At 46.4% G+C, this 21,371-nt stretch overlaps 1 protein-coding gene across 1 annotated transcript in view; it reads right to left on the bottom strand.

Moving 5' to 3' along the window:
- NOL4L (nucleolar protein 4 like) overlaps nt 1–21,371 on the bottom strand; it is an 89,928-nt gene that overhangs the window by 51,189 nt on the left and 17,368 nt on the right. Inside the window, exons 2-4 of the mRNA XM_065414528.1 lie at nt 14,430–14,585; nt 10,491–10,602; nt 2,492–2,601 (exon numbers count right to left, since the gene is read on the bottom strand). Coding sequence (XP_065270600.1) covers nt 2,492–2,601; nt 10,491–10,602; nt 14,430–14,585 — 378 coding nt within the window. The remainder of the gene's footprint in view (nt 1–2,491; nt 2,602–10,490; nt 10,603–14,429; nt 14,586–21,371) is intronic.

Below are 21,371 nucleotides of genomic sequence, written 5' to 3'. Positions count from 1 at the left end.
TTGCATCTTTTCTCTCATGAACTAGTCACTTATCAGGCTCCTCTCCACCTGCCTGTGTCCTCATGGTGATAACTCCTAATCTCCCCTCCAGTGAAGTCTCTGATGTATTTGCTTTGTATGTCTATAAACATAAATATTCTAATAGTTTCCTTATGGTGCAGTGGTTTCAAGGTACCTCTGTTTGCAAGTCCGAGCTCAGGACCAGGGCAATGGAATATGGCATCTGAGAACCTTATGCTGTTTTCAGCTAATTAGTTTATTTTTTTGTTCTTTGGCATTTATCTCCAATCACCTTCTACTCCTGAGCTGGCGAGTCAGGGAGAGGGTTAGATTCAGAAAGGGAAATAAATTCAGTTAGTAAAATCAAATAGCTCAGTGTGTTGGTCTGCCCAGCAACAGCCATCTTGTTTGCAGCTTTCTACTCCCCACATTGGACTGTTTTCGAGGCTCAGTTAGCCAGATGCAAAAGCATTTCTTGGTAGCAGTACATTTCCTATACATCTTTTTAGTGACAGGTCCAAGAACAGAACTGAGGACACACACTTGCTATTGCTGTAATTTATTGAGAAAAAATTCCAGACACACACACTCCTGAACTCCAGAGTTCAAAACTCAGGTCCTACATCAAATTCTACTGATTTCCAAGGTTTTGGGTTTGGCTCATTGTAGAGGTAAATTCAATATGGAAATTCAGATCCAAATTTATGACTTGGATCCGGGATTTTGGTTAAGATTCATCACATATTTTTAGTTAATTGAGTTTTAGAGACCAGGAGAATGAAGTCATCTCTTTCATAGAACAGGTAAAGCACAAGCAGTGATTAGGCAAACCTCCCACACAACCCTGCTAATATGCCTCATCCTTGACGTGAAAGGACCTCTTCCTGCGTTGAGATAAGAGTTCAGTCTCCATGACCCATTTGGTCCATAGCCTTGCAGTAAAAAAGTCAATTATGGTGGGAGTTTTTGTAGACTGAGACCCACCAAACTCATTTCACATAAGCCACTGAACAGTCAGCAAGTGTTAACAACTTTTGGTCACCCCATCCAAGGATGGATATAGAACCAGTGATCAGATTCTTTCTTTTGGTACTGATCCCCTGAGCCATCCAAGCCCCTTGAACTGATCCAGTTTAGAATCCAATTTTCTCATGATGTTCAGAGACAGTTTCTGAGGAAAAGAGATTCTAGGTTGGTGAAGATGTAGAGCTGTCCATAATTCTACAGCATCAGACTCCACAACTGATTGCAACATCATTAGATCCCCAGCTTTTCACAGTTCTAAAACTCTAATATTACCCACTGGACAGAGACTGTTAAACTCGGGTGTCCAGCATGTGCAAGGAAAAGCTATGCTGAAGTGCACCCTCCAACATGTAATTTAGCCCCAGAGTAAGGTGTTTTTTCCACTGACCCAATGAAAAGATTCAACATCTATTTCCTCAGTCCCTGCAAATAACCGCGATCTGACACTTTACTTACACCCCTGCACTGAGTTCTCTCTTTAGGCTGCCATCAGATAACAACCATCCATGTACTTCAACTTCACCATTCAAGTTAACAATTAACCAATGCCTCCTGCTTGCTACAACACACACACACACACCCCTCCTCAGCTCCTGGTGGTAATGGGAAGGTAGGGAGAAAAGCATAAGGGGATCAGACTCCAACCTCTATTTGGTGGGAAGAAAATCTGACACTTGGTTTCTGAAGTGCCAGCAATGCAACTTTGTGGGGAGTCAGTAAAGTGTATTCTTTTTATAGTCTGTTTCCATGGTGCATTGAGGATCCCTTGGCAAATTCTGCAGCTGCAGAACACTGGAAAATTCCATGGCCTGGGTATAATCATGTGGCAGTCTACCCTCTCCATTCCCAAATCAAAATCCAGAGGCATAATATTGTCACCAAACAGCTGAGCCTCTTCCCAGCTGGAGACAAGAAGGAAGTGACTGGAGCTGACTCTCCAGCAAGATGCCGAACAACTCGAGAAAAGAGAACACCTGAGCAACGGAAGCAATTCTAGGGATCAGTCCCGATCTGCTAAAGTCCTTAAGCAGTTTGGAAGGTGGCAGAGAAATACATTCCTCTTCGTCATGGATATTTTTATATTAATTTCACTTAAAACCACCATATGTCTAAAGAATATGCAGATAGTAATGAACAATAACTGCACTGAATACATTTCTGTTCCTCTCCTCCGTGCCCTTTCGGCAAAAACCCTGCATGGATTTTTAGAGACAGACTTTCAAAAACAAAATGTTGCGTGCACGCAACCTACACACAACAACACTCTCTGCAATTGTGCAATTCCCAACCTGCACGTGCACACAAGCTAGACATGTGCAAAACTGTTCCTGTGAAAATCTGGCCATCACTACTTTGAGATGCCAAGCATCAGCCATTCACCCTACCCCTTCAGTCTGGACAGAAATCTGCTCTGCACCTGGTGCTGCTCAGACCGACTCTGTTAGTCAGGAAGAGAGCGACTCACCTGCTCCTGTGAATTCATGACCCGCAGCTTCATTTGCTTCAGATAGGTGGAGGTGAGAGGCATGTTGTAGTCAATGATTCCAGAGACCAAAGAGGAGGGTGGCTCATTTTCTGAAGTAAAAAACAAAAGGAAAGCTTTTAGACGTGGGAGCCTGGCAGCACAGACCTGATGCTGTACTGCTGTCAGCATTATTTAATATCTGAATTGCAGTAGCCCCCCAAAGCCCCCATTCAGTATTGGGGCCCATTGTGCTACAGGCTGCATAAAGGCCCCACCCTGCCGGGAATTCCCTGTCATTGCAAAGGAACCATCCTGTGTGGAAACGGTTACACATAATGTAACATTTGTAATTTGAGTCACTAAACATGAAACGCAGAATGAAACATCTAACCCTGCCAGAAGGCTCAAAACCACCTCTGGCCAAAAGGAACCCAGAGAGAGTTTCACAAACAACCCGATTTTTCCAGCCAGTTGTAGTGCTGCGAAGTCGCACCCATTGTGATGGGGACTCCTTCATTTTGGGGTGAATGTTAAGGCAGTTTTGGAAGTACCTCCCTCTTGTGATGGAGATTGTGTTTCAGTGAGACCATTAAAATAACCTTTTTATTTATTTATTTTCTTAAACTGTCCCTATTGACAGCTTTCTATACATCCACATGAAGACTTAGTGATCATGAGAAAGTCAGATTCAGACCACTCAAGCAAACGGTATTTCCAGCCAGTCAAGTAGAGTCCACTGTAAAACGAACTCTTAATTATTTTCTAGACCTTATGTCATCTCTCCCTTGTCTGCTAGGCCATAGGCGCCGACTTCCTGAGTTCCCAGGGCGTGCTCAGTCCCAGGCCCCGCCCCCACTCCACCCCTTCCTGCCCCGTCTCTTCCTTCCCCCGCTCCTCCCCCTCTAGGGAATTAGCCCCAAATGTGAGAAATAGACAAAACTTCAAGAATGCATTCAGGGCAGCAGCCACCTGATCCGAGAGCAGCCAGTTGGCCATAGTGGAGCAGCCATTGTCCCAAAGTCCATTTTTTATAAAATACTGTATCTTCATTTTCTTTCTTTTGGATGGCTGGATGTTGCCCTTCTCTTTCCCTGGCTTTGGCCAATAGATTGATTAACACTTCCTTGCCTGCATGTCACAAGCACACAAAATAACCCACTATCCTATGTGGGATAATGTTAACTAGTGAAACAAAAACTGCTAAAAACCCAGCGCAGAAGGGGCTCCTACAAACTGGTTGCAGGAAAGAGGAGAAAGCTCCCAGGGACACACGTCATGTCTTTGCCAAATGGGACTAAAACCGATTCAGAGCGTCGTAAGGTTCAAATAAATAAATCAGCAGCATAAAAGCTGTGCTCAGATCAGGAAGTCTCAAGCAGCATTAATGAAACAATGAAAACTATGACCACAGTGGGGTCTATGCGGTAATATGATCAGGCACCTGACTGGAGTTCCTACAAAATACTGTCTCCTAGCACTTGGTGACAGAACTTAGAAGCTGCCACTTGCTCCAGAGCATGAACTGGACCTGGCAAAAGACATTTAGAAAGAGCACCCAGCAAGGCTGAGCTTGTAGCCTCTTAATGTAATGGCAAGACCTGATTGTAGAAGAAAAGACAGAATCTAAGAGGACAGGTGGAAAAGAGCAGTGACTTTTTCAGGGAAGAAGGAAATACTGCACTTGCATCTGTGTGTGTGGCCATAGAATCCTGGTGGACCCTATGGCTAGTGGGTTTTGTCTTCCCAAGAGCAGTCCCGTGTTGTGAATCCAGTTTTAAGAAAAGAAGACTCATGCACAAAGTGAGTGAAGCATGCATTATGGGTTTGCAGCAGCTATGGAGCTGGTATGATGGGGTACAGTCCCCACACAGTTGAATGAGGCCAGGTAGGCCCAATCAGCCAATTAAGCTGTAAACAGAGGAGATGTAGGATGAGTGGAGGCCACTAATTAGAAGGAAGCTCACCTGTGAGGGAACAGGGGGCATCTATAAAGCTATGAGGCTGGAAACAATGTGAGAGGCAGCAGTGAGGAAGCCCACAGTCTCTCTCTGAGGCAAGGGAGAAAAAGGGCCGCTAGGAAGGTTTTACTTAGTAGGCCTAAGGGAGAGGGGTCTGACTAGGAAGGCTGATGAAAAAGAAGCTTCAAGGAGCATGGTAGGAAGTCATCCAGGGGCAAGAGCAGTAAGGTTGGTGAAGTCCCTGACCAACTGCTTGCTACAGGGCCCTGGACTGGAACCCAGAGCAGAGGGTGGGCCTGGGTTCTCCTACCATCCACTGCAGAGCGGTATTGCTGGGGGCAGTGAATAGGAAGATTGCTGGAGTCACTGTGGGCATGACACAGGGCAGTGAGAATGAGGACTGCCTCATGCTGCTGGTGCAGAAGGACTTTGAAAGACTCCCTGGGAAGGGGAAATCAGGGTGTGACTCAGCCAGAGGGCTGAGTCATGAAGCAGCCGTATTGCAACTCCGTGAGCAAGAGGAGAGCTGCAAGGGTGGAAGACCAGAAAGGGGGCACTGAACTGGGTGGAGCTAATCTCAGAACTGCCAGAAGGGGGCACCCCCCAACAGTGAGTAGAGCACCCTGTGACAAAGCGTGTTGTCATATTTGGGCCAGATCCTCTTTTCCCACTGCCCCAAGCATGAGGGAAGGTAGGTCTGTGTGAGATGAAAAGAGAAAAACCTCTCCCTCTAGGATGCTTCATATCCACTGCTGAAGCCCTCAGGCTGAAGTAGCCTTTGCTGCTCTTGCATTTCTGCTCTGCAGGGATCAATGGTTAGTGGATCTGAACATACCTGGGGGGCTTGTCTTCCACCCCTGCTCATATCCCAGCCTATGGGGCGATGCATAAGGAGCTGGGCTGTGTAGTGTCCAGAGGGTGGGGACTTCCTGTGCTTTGGCAGAATCCCAGCTATGGTGGTACGAGTAAGAGCAATGGGATGCAATTCTTACTAGCAGAAAATGGAGGCTATCAGGAGGGGACAGAAAGGTCTATTAGTCCCCAGGAGATGTGGTGCAAGCTCCATCACCCTGGGACTTTTAAAACTAGTCTGGACAAAGCCCTCCTGCATTGTAAGGGGGAAGGACAAAGTGGCCTTAAGGGTCCTTTCATCCTCTAGTGTCTATGATTATACCTTCCATAGCACTACTACTATATGGTGGGGCGGGGGGGGTTCAGTATGTTGCTTTGCTTTGGTCGTCTTCTACCATCTCTCTATATGAAAACAAAAAATAGCTTCTAACTTTCTGTGAAAAGTCACCATACAAATATTGGGGTGTTTCTGTCATTATGACACTCTTTCTGCCTTTGTTTCACTGGAATCAAAACTAGCTGAACCTCAACTATTGGGAATGGGCCACATCCAGCCTGATTGAATTGGCCTCATTAGCACTGACCTCCCCCCCAACCCCACTTGGTAAGGCAACTCCCATCTTTTCATGTGCTGTATATTTATACCTGCCTACTGTAATTTTTCACTCCATGCATCTGAGGAAGTGGGTTCTAGCCCACGAAAGCTTAGGCCCAAATAAATTTGTTAGTCTCTAAGGTGCCACAAGGACTCCTCGTTGTTTTTGCTAATACAGACTAACATGGCTGCTACTCTGAAACTCAGTTACTTTAGAAATTCAGATAAATGAATATTGCCTGTCCTTAATAAGGAGTGAGCATAGCGTGCTTATAGCATGTCAGCAGCAGTCTAGGATTAATCTGCTCTTCGTTCACAGAGGGCTGGTTTCTGGGGTTCCCCCAAGGACTGTATGTCCAGTAGGTTTATTGGTATTCTAGGGATCTCTCTCCCCTAACTGTTCTGCTAATGTATACAGAGGAAGTGAACTGCTAATGACAAACACTCTGCCCTCCAAAGAGCTCTGCTGCTGGCAAGAGGAAGCAGCCTGAAAGCAGCTGGACCTTGAAGACCTCTGCTGTCTGACTGGGCGGGGTGGCAGTTTGAGGAGCACAAAGTGATATCCCCAGAATATCTCAGTAGCGTGAGTCGGGGAAGGAGGAGGGTGTGTCCGCAGTGGCTTCTATCCAAGAACCTATGTGATCTGAGTGGGAGAAGAGCTTAACAGTAACCTCTTTCCAAAGATTCTTGCTATTCAGGGCTTAAGGCGAGCAAATTGACATCAGCTGACCCTCAAGGATCCCTGCTTTGAGGGCCAGTAGTGGCTTCTCAGGAGGCTCTCTGCCCCTGCAGAGCCTGGTGGCAAACACTACTTCTCCTGGCTTGTTCCCTACTTCCCGCCAGGCTTCCATCTTTCACATCACAATTGGGTGCTGAAGTAATTAATGCAGTTCCACAAATGGGGGATGATGTCATCAAATGGTGAATAAGCAGCAGGAGCCGATGACTCTGACAGTCAGATTCTGCCTTCAGTTACATGGTGTGAACCTGGAATCATCCCATTAACTTCAACACCTTTACTGTGCATTTACTTCACTGGGACTCAGATAAGAATCTGGCCCTATAAAAACAAAGATTTTTTTTTTCCCAAGCCAAAGTATCTAGTAATAAAAGATAGGGAAACCTTATTTTAAAAAGCCCTGCGGGGACTCCACATTTTATAGTCCTGCATACTGAATCCTACCAGGGGGCTGCTGCACTGGTTTATGCCATTATTGTAAAATACTGTCATAATATTTTTATAAAGAGAAAAATACACTAACTCCCCCCATGCCCGAAAACTCTATATAACACAGGCAGAATTGTTTAGACTGGAGCTGGCCTGATCCTAATTCCACATCTACGTAGCTCCAGCGGAGTTACTTATTTATACCAGCATCACTGAGATTATGAAGAGGCTCAGTGTTGTTCCAAGTTTCCTATAAGCAAGACAATTTGTTTTCATGCATCACATTGGTGCCCTGCAGAGTTCAGCACAAGACCCATTTACTTAGTCAGGGATTTTTCTGATCGGGAATGCAGCGAGGTGAGATTTGTTTGACAAATGATGGAGGTGAGAACTGGAAGGGAGGGTTCTGATTTTTTTCACCCTACTGTGAGTTACATTTTAGATGTGGGTGTGTAATCTTTCACCAAATGCCAATGTGATCTACTCCAGATAAATTCCCACCTAAATAAATATCAGTGGAATTAGCCAATGTTCTTGATAAGAGTTAATCTAATCCATCTATCTTTCATAGGTTTCTAGGTAGGCTCTGTGCCCTGCACAAAATTAAAGAGGAGAAAAGCTCAGAACAGAAAGGCATTTGTCTCTTTCTGCCCCTCCTGGCCGAGGAGCAGTGTGAAAGATTTTTTTTTTTTTTGTCTGCTTGGTTTATTTTCGAAGAGCATTGATTTTGAGGGAAGGCTTTATTGAAAAGGTCTCTGTTACACTTTGATCAAGACAGTCAGGCTTTGGCTCAGTGTAGTCTCTTCTGACCACGAGTTCCATAGCCAGGGTTCAGTTACTGAGGATGTGTAGCACCCAGTGCTGTCTGGCCAGAATCAGCCTGTGCAGCTGCAGTGTCTCTGGGAAACACAGCTATTTCAGGAGATCAGGGACAATAAGGCAGTCTCTGAAATAGCCAAGTCCCATTCCATTAAGGGCCTGGAAGAACAGGGTCATGGCCTATCTCAATGGTGGGACAGACAGCTCTGTTGGTGCTAGATGTTATTCAAGTGCTGTGAATTGGGTCTAGGGGACCCCTTATCAGATTATCCTATAGTCCAATGGTCAGAGCACTCTCCTGAGAGCTGGCAGATCCCTGTTCAAATCCCTACTCCCCCTTGGGTGGAGAGGGAATTTGAACTGGGGGTCTTCCGCATCCTAGATAAATACCCTACCACGGGGCGAAAAGTGATGAGGGAGCTCCTCCCTCCCCCCAAACCCTGACCTCTAGCAAAGGCACCTAACTCCAAAGTGAGTTTCCAGTTGACAATTGCTAGCAGAGATAAGTGCCTCTCTGAAGTCAAGACTTAGGTGCCTATCTCTGAGAGAGGGGTGGTGTTTAGTGCACGCCACTAGGTTGGCATCTCCCCTTGTCTGGCTTAGGCGGCTTCCTGACTAGAGTACTGGCTTTTGTGAATGACAGTCGAAAGCACCTCTCTCCCCATTCACTGTATAGGGAGCCTAGGTGCCTAACTCAGGCTTTGTGAATCGCAGGGTGTTCCTGTGATTTTTCTAGGCACCTAAGAACCTTTGTGCATCCAGGCCTGAGTCTTTAATCAGCAACATGGGAATATGCTGCAGTAATGAAGCATAGGCTAATAAATGTCACATGCTTATTTGGGACAATTTCTAAAAAATATACTCACCGCAATGCCTTTCAATAACTAGCTATGAATAAATGGCACACATAATCCATTTAATTGGAACCTCTAAGGCTGTCCATAAGTCTGCTCACAGGAGTTAACTGGTGGGAGTTGGTATTTAATAGGAGAAATTTCCTGGTGTAGGGCACTTTTTTCATTTTATTTTGCTTCTCTGCTGGATGAGAGTTGCCAAATGCATCACATTTGCCTAAACATTTTAAAAATGTTTTAATTCTCTGTATTATGGGTTGTGTTTTTAATTATTTTTGTTCAAGAAAACCTCCCTGAGACAGTTTTATGTTTTGTACTTGGTAACACAAAATAAAAGTTTACAATTCACCATAACAAATATTATAAACACTGACTTCAGTGGCATTTTTCCCTTTTACATCAGCAGAGAATTTTGCCCAGGGTTATGCATTGTTTTTGTCTTTAAACGCCAAGAACTGATAAGCTTACAAAGGAAGGATAATGAAACTAAATACCGGAGTTGTGGTGATAATTTGGTGTATACATTTACGTAGCATAATCTTGAATATCACAAACACTCTCTGTTATCCAAAATAGGGTCACAACCTGCATGTCTATTAAGTACTGCAAATTACTTCATTATCAGAAACTTCAGTTATTCAAACTTTTCATTATCTTTCATTATGTAACTAATAGTTTAAAGGGGAAATTTAAGATCAAACTTGTTCAGAAATATAAGTTTTGAGGGGGGGTGGGGGGAGGAGAAGGCCTTGCAAAATCTAAAACCAACAGAAATATCTGCAGTGTTTCTGACTCAAACATTAAGGCATGGTGCTAGTGCAGGAGAATCAGAAAGTGAAACTGACCAGAAAAAAAAATGAAACTGCCTAGTCTATTGTCCTTGTCCAATTTGAGAAAAGGTAAAAAACAAAACCAAACAGCATATAAAGTGAACAGTAAATTATTTTTGCACAGTTCTTTCAGTTTTAATATATTAATGTATTATCAATAATATAGGTAATGAAATTCTTTTGGAAAAGAAATACCACTGCCAACCACACAGTGTCCTGATATCGATTCAATGACTGCATTTCAATGTGAAATGCCTAGAGTAGCGGTTCTCAAACTGTGGGCCGGGATCCCAAAGTGGGTTGCAACCCCTTTTTAATACGGTCATCAGGGCTGACGTTAGACTTGCTGGGGCCCGTGGTCAAAGCCGAAGCCCGAGCCCCCCCACCACGGGGTGTCAGGGCTCTGGCTTCAGTCCCCCCTCCTGGGGTTGTGTAGTAATTTTTGTTGTCAGAAGGGGGTCGCGGCATAGGCGCCGACTCCGTGGGTGCTCCGGGACTGGAGCACTCGCAGGGAAAAATTGGTGCTCTGCAGCTCCCTGCCCCAGCTCGCCTCCGCCTCCTCCCCTGAGCACGCCGCATGCCCGCTTTCCCCCGGCCTCCCCCCCCCCCCCCCCCGCTGTTTCACACAGCAAGTGCTGGGAGGGAGGGGGAATGCGGCACACTCGGGGAAGAGGTGGGGCTGGGGTGGGGATTTGGGGAAGGGGTCCAATAGGGGCAGGGAGGGGGTGGAGTTGCGGCGGGGACTTTGGGGAAAGGGTTGGAATGGGGGCGGGGCGGGGAAAGGGTGGAGTCGGGGCAGGGCCAGGGGCGCGCAAGCACCTACCAGTGCCGTGGAAAGTTGGCGCCTATGGGTCACGGTGCAATGAAATTTGAGAACCCCTGGCCTAGAGTCACCTATGCTGGCAGAACTCATTTGCATTTACCTTTGGGCTCCAGTCCATTGGAGTTAAAATGCATCCTCTTCTGGCACTCAGTGCAACTCATCAGGAACCTGGTCACAGCTTCTCTTGGAAGGAAAGCATAGGTCTCTGCAATCTGGGAAAACAATGAGATGTCTGTGTATCCTAGATAAGAGAGACTGCTTAACACACGGAACCAAAGGACATGAGTGATCACAGGTCTTGTCCCACTTCACCTTGCTCAGCATAGGAAAGAACAGTATTAACTCAGAGTGAGACACTCCTTTAGGGCCCTATCCTGTGAAGTGCACAGTGTGTCCTTATCACCGTAACGGTTATTGGCGGAGCACAGCACCTCTCAGGAGGTGCTCTGCATATCACAGGATAAGGCCAACAGTGACCTCAACTGACAAGAACAGCCCTCTGGACTTCCCATACAGCTGGAACTCCTATGCCATCTCCTATAATTACTCCTAGCAGGAAAGGCTGAGAACAGTGTAGCTGTAAGTTCTTAAACTGAGTGAGAGTGAGGTCTCTGAGGTTCTTGTTCTGTTTGCATTGTTAATTACCATTATACCAGTAATTGGAAGAATCCATAACTCTTTTTAGGAGAAGTTATGTCTTTTCCACAATGAAAATCAGTTATTGTTAATAACACTTTGTATTTCTATGACACATTTTATTGAGGGAACAGAAAACATTTACAAATATTAATGAGAAATTAAATTTCTCAATACCTCTGAGGTAGGTATGAGTTACCCCTGTTTTACAGATAAGGAAACAAGGGTACAGAAAAGCTAAGGCCAAATTTTCCATACTTTGGTGCCTGAAGTTAAGCACCGCTATGCATATTTAGGCACCCAAATATGCAGCCTGATTGTGAAGCTGGGCACCCACTACTCTGAGCTGCAGCAGGCGGATCAGCACCTCTGAAAATCAAGACACTAGGTTTTAAAATTTTGATTAGTAGATTTTAAGGCCAAAAGGTACCATTAGATTATCTAGTCTGACCTTCTGGATAACGCAGGCCAAAGAGTTTCACCAAGTTACCCCTGTATTGAGCCCAATAACTTCTGTTTGACTAGAGCATCTCTTCCATAAAGGCATCCAATCTTGATGTGAAGATAGCAAGAGACGGAGAATCCACCGCCTCTCTGGAGAGTTTGTTCCAAGGGTTAATGACCTTCATTGTTTGGTCTGAGTGACGTATCCTCGCAAGGGAGTAGAGGATTCAGGAAGAGAACCCAGGAAGTCCTGACTCCTAGTCTCATGCTCAGATCAAAGGAAGCACTTCTTCCATTTTGTTTTGCTAAGGAAAATGGGAAACACGTAAGCCAGAGAGACAAGGTGGATGAGGTGATATCTTTTACTGGACCAACTTCTGTTGGTGAAAGACAAGATCCGACCTGAAGAACTCCGTGTAAGCTCGAAAGCGTGTCTCTTCCACCAACAGAAGTTGGTTCAATAAAAGATATTACCTCCCCACTCTGTCTCTCTAATATTCTGGGACCAACATGGCTCCAACAACACTGCAAACAACTTTAAAAATCCAAACATTTTATATCCTTTAGGTAAGGTGAGAAGGGTGAAGTGTGAACATGATGAAAAAGAGAAAAAAAGTCTTTTAGAGCAAAGGGGGCAGTATTTTGGTTGATAATGGTAAAAACGGATTTCTGCAAGCTAAAGTTATCATGGGGAAGAGAGACGTTTATCTCCACTAAGTGGCAGCATAACCCCAGTTTTACATGCATGCTAATAGCAGATGGATGGAAAGTTCAGAGGGATCTTGTCCCAAAGCTTCAAACTGGGGATGCAGAGCCTGGATCTCATGGGATTTTCCTTCAATCTCTCTAGACAAAGACCAATCTTGCTCAACATCTTTTATGGCTGAATAAGTGTCTTTGCTTTTCAAGGTGTCTGTCAGACATTCAGTCATCAGGAACTCTCCACAAAAGGACTACAATTCAGGTACATGAAGAAAGCTGCTGGAAAACATGAGTATCTGAAGTGTACTGTGAACTTGCCCCTTAGCCATCCCTGTAGGACTATGACCAGTTCCCACCTCTCATTCACTCCAGCAGCCCCATGGTGTCTGCTGCAAATTTCAGCTAATTTTAGTGATACAATTGTTATTTCTCAGCTGATTTGATGCTCTGCAGAGCAGACAGCTTCCTTGATGAGTTATCTCCCATCCAAATTCCCTTTCTGATTGCCTCTCTCTGGAGGTCATGGACAAGGGCAAACTCTTCAGTGACTCTCTGATTAGAGATGGTGGAGAGAGAGAAATAGCAGGGGACACACTGAATCTTCTGGAATTGTCCATCCAGACAGAACCCCTTTGTGCATCAAGCCACCAGGATCTGAAGCTGTATTTAATACAAAGTATTTCACATCCCAAACCTGGCAGCAAATGAATTCTAGGGAAGCGTGGTGGGGCACAAGGGAGAACAGACAGTCGAGTCCTGCCAGGTCAGAAGGGGATACACACTGTTAATGTGATGATCTCAGCTCAGGAGGGAATCTGAGGGGTGGAGCATGGAGCTAGCTGACTGCTGTTAGCAGGCCTGGGAAAACAGACGGATTCAGCCTGGTCCCCTGAGGCTGTGCAGTGCACAGATTAGTACTCCAGAGAGCTGAATTGAAGGAATTAGGGGAGGGTCAGAGCGGTCTGCTGTGGAAATGAGCGGAAAGTTTCTGAATTATGGTCATGCTGGTGGAGTTGCCCTCCTTAATGAAGGAGAGGTCATCTGCCTCCAGCCAGAGAGCATCACTGTATACAGTAACGCTGCAGGGACACAAGCACTGGGGACATGAGATGTACACAGAGCTCTCTGCTCCTCAGCAGGGGCTCCAGCAGCACACAGGTCCTGCAGGGGGACTGGGCTCCACCACAGGTGCTCAAGGGATGTGCAGAACCCTGTGGAGTCTGGAGCAGGGACAGGAGCATACTCAGCAGCCTGTATCCCAGTGGGGACTCAAGTAGCATGCAGAGCCCTGCATGATCCCAAGCAGAAGGTAGGCTCATTGCAGGGACCAGGGCAGCATGTACAGCCTAGTGGAGTCCCAAGCATGAGCCTGAAGGGTGCATACAGCAGAGAACAAGCTGCTGCTGCATGGCCAGTCCTAACAAAGAAGGAATTTTCCAAGTGGCCAGGTCCTCAGGCCTCCAGGATTCAACACAGCAGCAGGAACTTGGAGAGTGAATTCAGTGCCCCATGTAAAAGAAACAGGACACACATACTTGTGTTGAAAGAATATGGAGAGGAAGGAGAAATATTAACCTTTGCTAAACACTCTTCTGGACAAACTCATTCCTGGTCTAAGCTCCTGGGCTTCAGGCTGCATAGACAGAAATGTGGTGCTCTGCACTCTAGGCAGCACTTTACAAAATGTCCCACTCTCAGGTGCCTGGCATGGCCTCAGTTTTGCAGATGAGGAAACTGAGACACAGAGTTGATGTGGTTTATCCAAGGCCACTCAGCAAATCAGAGCTGGGAAAAGAACAGCGGACTCCCAATCTCCTGCTCTAGCTATGCCCTTTCCTTCAGCGATGCTTCTCTACAACTGAGGGGGGAAGAGAGGCAGATGGCACAGAGCAGGAAACACAGGGGGTGGGTAAACATCCCCTCACCTGAGTAATGCTCCAAGGTCAGTAAGGGTCTAAGCCTTCCGAGGATTTTTTTTTCTGATTATGTGTAGAGTTGCGTTTGTGTGTTACTGTTGAGCTGTGCACTTCCCTGCCACTGTACGCTTGTGCCACTACCCCCCCCCTCCTGTGTCCTCAACACAGCTGCTGTGCCATTATACCACTCTTTCACACCACACACGCGTACGCACACACAGGCCTTTCACTTGTGCCCACTCCCCCCCCACATCAGACCCATTCCTCATTCTCACACAGGAGGCCTTTCCCCTTGGCGTCTGTGCCCCCTGCTGTCTGAGAAATGCAGGAGGAAGTCTCACCGCTCGATAGGTTTTCTTCTGGCCAGCATGTTTGGGTGCTTTGCCTGGCTCTGCTGAGCTCTCCACATGCATCGAGTAGATGATGTCAAAGAAATCTTCCACCACAGCAACGCGTTTCAGAGAGATGCCCTCAGGCTCCGACAGTCCATCTGCCCCCTACAACAGCACAGGCAAGTTGAGTTAGTATCAGTGATGGGTGACAGGGGTGATGAGATGGGCCTCGGGCTAATGTGGTTAGAGGGGGGACAGGCACAATGTTCCAACCCTGAGCTGCCTTGAGCACACAGGATGAGGGGGGATAAATTAAATAGTGCTCCAGGGAGGTTCCTACCAGAGCCAGGGCAGTGGCTGCTGCTGCTGCTGCTAGTGTGCTACTAAAGCTGCCAGTGAAAATGGACCAAGAACAAAAACAAGGGAAGAGTCCGGAGTGGAATTTTAACCAATTGAAAATTTCAGTTTTCATAATTTAGAGCAATCTCACTAGGCTGGGAATAGGCAGAAGAAAGTCTTTGGCCTTGCACACGGTACCCACCCTTCTGGGGCTGGGGGATACTAAACAGATGCAACCCCCACAGACTCAGACCAATTAGCAGGGCTAGCTTTTACTGTGATGCCAGGATGAGGTCCCTGAAGAACAAAACTGAATCACCTTCCTACCCTGCACTGACCTTTCCAAGCTCACTCTCGCACACACAGCAGCTGAGCGCTAGCAACACCATCACCGCTCTTTGTGTGTTAGGATGTGCTGAAGAACATGAGGCTGTAATCCTGCCACATGGCAGTGGCGAGACACTGGTGGGGGTGGAAAACGTGGTGAGCACTGTACCTCTTATCTGACTGGCAAGAATGGTGTCAACTCAGACTGGCAAGGTTTGCCAAGAAAAGAAGCGGCATCCTTCAGTACCCAGCAGCTGCTAATGTCACTCCATCAAACAAAACCAGGCGTATTGATGGGAGATGGTAGGGATATCTAGTCTAGTGTAAAAGTAAGGGTAGTTATTCTAGGAGTCAGGTTCCTGGAGAGAACATTCAGCCTGCTTCTTAAGAAAATAGAATTATTGCATATATATGTGTATATATACACATGCACTTAGGTATTATTATGGGCCTGATTTCCAAAAGGTTAAGCATGGATTTGTAAGCCCAATTTGCATATGAAAAGATTGTGAATGCACATGCAAGTTGGGCACTTGTGTATGTAAATGACCCACAACTCATCTTTTGGATACCCATTTTGCATGTGCAGTCACAGTAATTACACATACAAATTATGCATACAGTTGCACATCTATTTTTTTGTTGAGTCTTGTGTACACGTTTACTATATTCAAAAAATGAACCTTATTCTTAAGCAACCACTCAAGGGACTGTCAAAAATCACTTGTTCAATGGAGATGGCCTTCTAATAAAGGTTATATTCAATATAGATTTGTAGATTCCAGGGCCTGAATGGACCATAGTGATCATCTAGTCCAGGGGCACTCAATAGGCGGACCGCGGACTAAATCCAGACCGCCAGACACTTTTGAACGGACCCTGAAATCTTTTAATTTACTTATTATTATCATTATTTCTTTAATTATTATTTTCTCTGGAGTCTGGACCTGGACTATAGCTAGACCAAGAAATTTGGACCTTGACAAAAAAATAGATTACCCCTGATCTAGTCTGACCTCCTGTAAAACACAGGCCATAACACTTCTTCAAAATAATTCCTAGAGCAGAACTTTTAGAAAAACATCCAATCTTGATCTAAAAATTGGCAGGGATTGGGAATCCTTTCAACTCTTAGTAAGTTATCCCAATGGTTAATTACTCTGTTAAAAATTTATACCTTATTTTCAGTCTGAATTTGTCTAGCTTCAGCTCCAAGCCATTGGATCGTGTTATGATTCTCTCTGTTAGACTGAAGAGCCCATTATTAAATATTTGTTCCCAGGCAGGTACTCATAGGCTGTAATAAGTTACCCCTTAACCGTCTCTTTGTTAAACTAAATGGATGGAGCTCCTTGACTCTCTCACTGTAAAGGCCGGATTTCTAATCCTTTCATCATTTTTGTGGCTCTTTTCTGAACCCTCTCCCATTGATCAACATTCTTCTTGCATTATGGACACCAAAACTGCACACGGGATTCCAGCCGTGGTCCTACCAGTGCCAAATACAGAGGGAAAATATCTCTACTCCTACTAGAGATTTCCCTGTTTATGCCTCCAAAGCTCACATTAGCCGTTTTGGCCACAGTGATGCACAGGGAGCTCATGTTCAGCTGATTATTCACCACGACCCCCAAATCTTTTTCAGAGTCACTGAGACACACATATTATATCAACACTGTTACCTTTATAAACCAAACTTGTAATCTCATCAAAAAATATCAAGCTATTTTGAGAGGATCTATTTTCCATAAACCCAAGTTGACTGGCATTAATAAAAAAATAAAAGGAGGGTAATATAATTGAGTCCTATATCAGCCTCTCCATTATCTTGCCCAGGATCGATGGCAGGCTAACAAGCCTATAATTCCCCAGGTCATCCTGTTTATCCTTTGTAAATATTGTCACAACATTATTTTTCTTATAGTGTTCTGAAACTTCCCCAGTGTTCAAAGCCTTATTGAAAACCAACATTAATGGTCCAGTGAGCACCTCAGCCAGCTCTTTTAAAACTCTTGGATTCAAGTTGTGGACCTGCTGATTTTAAAATGTCTTAAACTTCAGTAGCTGCTCTTTAACAGCCTCCTCAGATACAAGTGGGATGGAAAGAATGTTGTTATATGATATGATGACATCATTTGTTTTCTCCCCAGATACAGAACAGAAATATGTATTGAACACTTCTGCCTTTTCAATATTATTATTATTGATATTTCTACCCTTTCCATCTAGTAATGGACCAATACCATTTTGTTCCTGATATACTTAAAAACTGAGGCTGCGTGCAGACCAGCAATCCTCAGTGCAGGGTCAAAATGGGGATAATTACAGCAACGGGACAAAGGAAAACTGCACAGTGTGAAAAGCACAGACATGACACACAAAGACCTCTCCTTCCCTGAAAGCAATCCGTTTGAAGGGGTTTATAATGAACTCCACAAGCAAAACATCCACACCCAGGGCCAGCCCTAAACAACTATTCAAACCCTCATCCTTGCGCCGCCAGGGGCTCCATATTCATTCCAGGATCCAGTTCAAAACTGCCCTCCTTCCTTTTAAAATGCTCCATGGACTAGCAGAACTCAGAGCCTGGGTGTCTAGTTATACCTATCCACTCACCCAGCACCAGCCTCTTACCCATCCCTTCCCACTGTGGGTATGGGAGTCACCTGCTCTGCAGCTCTTGACCTCTGGAATGGCCTCCCTGCAAGCTCTCGGCCTCACTGACTCTCCACCCTGCTTCCACGCTTCTCTTCCTTTCCTATGCCCCTCTGTGTTTATTTAACCCTGTGAAGCATGCTGGGATGCAGTTTGTATTGAAGACACCGGATACAAAAGGAAGTTAGCTGGATTGGGTTTATCCCTTTACGATTTAAGGAGGTTTAGAACCAACTCATATTCTGACTACCACTCAAAGAGATCATGGAGTCATTGTGGATAGTTCTCTGACAACATTCACTCAATGTGCAGGGCAGTCAAAAAAGCAAACGGAATGTTGGGAATCATTAAGAAAGGGATAGATAATAAGACAGACAATATCATATTGCCTCTATATAAATCCATGGTATGCCCACATCTTGAATACTGCGTGCAGATGTGGTCGCCCCATCTCAAAAAAGATATATTGGATTGGAAAAGGTTCAGAAAAGGGCAACAAAAATGATTAGGGGTATAGAACGGCTGCTGTATGACGAGAGATTAATAAACCTGGGACTTTTCAGCTTAGAAAAGAGACAACTAAGGGGCGATATGATAGAGGTCTATAAAATCATGACTGGTATGGAGAAAGTAAATAAGGAAGTGTTATTTACTCCTTCTCATAACACATGAACTAGAGGCCACAAAATGAAATTAATAGGCAGCAGGTTTAAAACAAACAAAAGGAAGTTTTTTGTCACACAACACACAGTCAGCCTGTGGAACTCCTTGCCAGAGGATGTTGTGAAGGCCAAGACTATACAGGGTTCAAAAAAGAACTAGATAAGTTCATGGAGGATAGGTCCATAAATGGCTATGAGCCAGGATAGGCAGGGATGGTGTCCCTAGCCTCTGTTTGCCAGAAGCTGGGAAGGGGCGACAGGGGATGGATAACTTGATGATTCCCTGTTCTGTTCATTCCCTTTCGGACACCTGGCACTGGCCACTATTGGAAGACAGGATACTGGGCTAGATGGACCTTTGGTCTGACCCAGTATGGCCGTTCTGATGTTTTTACCAGGTTCGAGGGGAGGCGTGCCCTACAAACACTTCAATAAACCACCCCTTACAGGGCCTGCAGTCACCTCCTCTCTTCCCTCCACCCCCCAGTATGGCTCACCACAAGTGTTCAAAACCATGAGCCAAGCCCCCATAATATCATGAGACTGACTTAAAAATCATGAGGGATTTTTTCCAAAAATAATTAAATTGGGGTCGGGAAGGTTCGTATTTGCCTTCTGGTTGGTTGGTTGGTTGGTTGGTTTTTGAGCTTTTAGAGGGAAGTCACTCACCCTCAAAGTGCATGTGTACATTACAGGGACAGATTCAGCCTGCAAGGCACATTAAAAAATGCAGGACATGCTGCTAGCTGCTTGGAAGGAGCAGGAACTCTACTTGCCAACTCCTAACTCCTGGGGTGGGGAACTGCCATTCCCTTCTCCGTCCCCCTCTGTCATCGCTATCCTATCTCTCTCTCTCTCTGCACCATCCACTCTCCTCTTCCACTTCCATTCTTCCTCCCTCTGCCTGCAAAGTCTCCTGGCTCCGGCCCACTTCTACATTCACCTGCTCCCAATTTTTCCCTCCATAACCTTTACAGCCTCCTACCTCTCACACTTTCACTCTGCCCCCTCCCCACCATTCTACAGACCTCAAGATCCTCCTGTTCCTCCCTGATCTCCCTCCCGCTCTCCAGTCTCCTCATCCTCCCTCCTATTCCCCACATTCCTCTGTTCCCCTTAGTCTCCTCCTACCCCTATATTCCCCTGCAAGCCCTCAGTCTCCTCACGCTTGCTCAGCACGCTGCCCCTTCAGTCTTCCTCCTCCACCTCCCACATTCCCCTCCGTCTGCCTCACGCAGACATCTTCGGCCTCCTCCTGCACCCCACCACCATCTTATACTCCCCCAGTCTCTCCCACGCTCCTGAGTCTCTCTAGCCCTCTGCACCTTCCTGAGTCTCCCCCTGCACCTCTTCAGCCTCTTTCCTGCTCCCTACAGTCTTCTGTCTCCTCACAGTTTCCACTCCAGCCCCCTAACTAAAGCTCAGTAGCCATCTTACCCCTAAAGGCAGTCTGGCTTCAGTGTCCTTGAACACAAGGGAAGGTGGGGGCAGTGAGGGCAGTTTGGCTTCAGCCCCCTTGATAGGGTTGCCAATTATGGTTGGACATATTCCTGGAGGTTTTTTTCGCATGACATAATCCTTAATTCCTGGAGACTCCAGGCCAATCCTGGAGGGTTGGCAACCCTACCCCTTGAAAGTAACAGGAAGTGGCAGCCATTTTGAATAAGGGGAAATTCATAAGTTTTAAGTCAGGAATTATGCGATCGTGTGAAACTTTAGAAAACACCAAATATTGCAAAACTCAAAATAAAATCATGAAAGTAGGCAACACTTACCTTCCCTCACACAGGGTCTGTGACCTTGCATCCTTGTCCTCTTTCCCATTTTTGGGGCCCATAACCATATAACCAGGTCTACTCCCCTCTTTTGTGGTGCCCCATTCCCCTGCTACCCCCTCATGGGGCCTGTGCTCTCTTCTAACTCACTCTCCACACAAGGCCCCTGCCTTTGCACCCATATCTTCTCTCCCCCCTCTTAGGGCCCATCTTCCCCCTCATGGGACCTGTGTGCTCTTTCTCCCTGTCCTCCTCGCCTTTGCCCCCAAGCCTTCCCTCTCCCACCCCTCCTGAGGCCCATGCCCTTTCTCCCGCTCTCTCCCACTCCTGGGACTAGTGTTTAGGGTTGCCACTGCTGAGGTACAAAAAAAATGGGACATCCGGGATGATCCTGAGCCCATAAAACTGGCCAGCTGGCAGCGTGCACTGAGCACCCTTAAAGATTTCCCGGAACAGCTACCTCATAAAAAGAACAATCCTTGGAAAACCTGGACAGGTGGCAACCCTTTTGGTGCCCCCTCCTCTCTTCTAGACCTATGCCCCTTTCCCCTCACAGGGCCAAGCCCTTCTCCTCAACCATCTCACGAGGCCCACACCTCCTCTCCCTCTTTCTTCACTCACTGGGCCCATGTCTGTTGCCTTCTGCCCCCCGGGGCCCGTGTACAATTTCTCCCTGTCCTCTTCATGGAGCCTGTGCCTTTGCACCCACACCCTCTCTTCCCTTTCTTGGGCCCTGGGCCTTTTCTCCCCCTTATGGAGCCAGTGCCCTCTCTCCAGTCTTACAGGACCTGTGCTCCTCTCCTCCTCCCCGCTCTCATGAGGCCTGTGCCCTCTCTACCTCTCAGGTGACCATGCCCCTCTCCTCTCTCCACTCATGAGCCCCACGCCTCCTCTCCCTCGCCCCCTCACGGGACCCATGTCCTCGCCCCTATGGGCAGGGATTTTCCCTGTGCACCATGCGAACTGCAGCCAACTCTGCAGCCTGCCTGATGCAGCACAGTTCCCAGGCTGGGGGAGGGGTGAATCACTGCCCACATTGGCTAGGGACACGGTGCTAGAGCCCTGCTGCCAAGGACCCTGCGCCCCGGGTGGTGCTGGCAACCTGGCTTCGGGATCTATATAATAGCAGCAGAGCATCTGAGTCAGGCTCCGTCCCACCCCGGCCCTTGTTCCTCTCTAATAACCACACCATG

This window comes from Emys orbicularis, chromosome 12, assembly GCF_028017835.1.
Source record: "Emys orbicularis isolate rEmyOrb1 chromosome 12, rEmyOrb1.hap1, whole genome shotgun sequence".
Taxonomy (NCBI): Eukaryota; Metazoa; Chordata; order Testudines; family Emydidae; genus Emys; species Emys orbicularis.
Note: the sequence above shows the minus strand (reverse complement) of the source record. Positions and strands in the feature narration are given on the sequence as shown.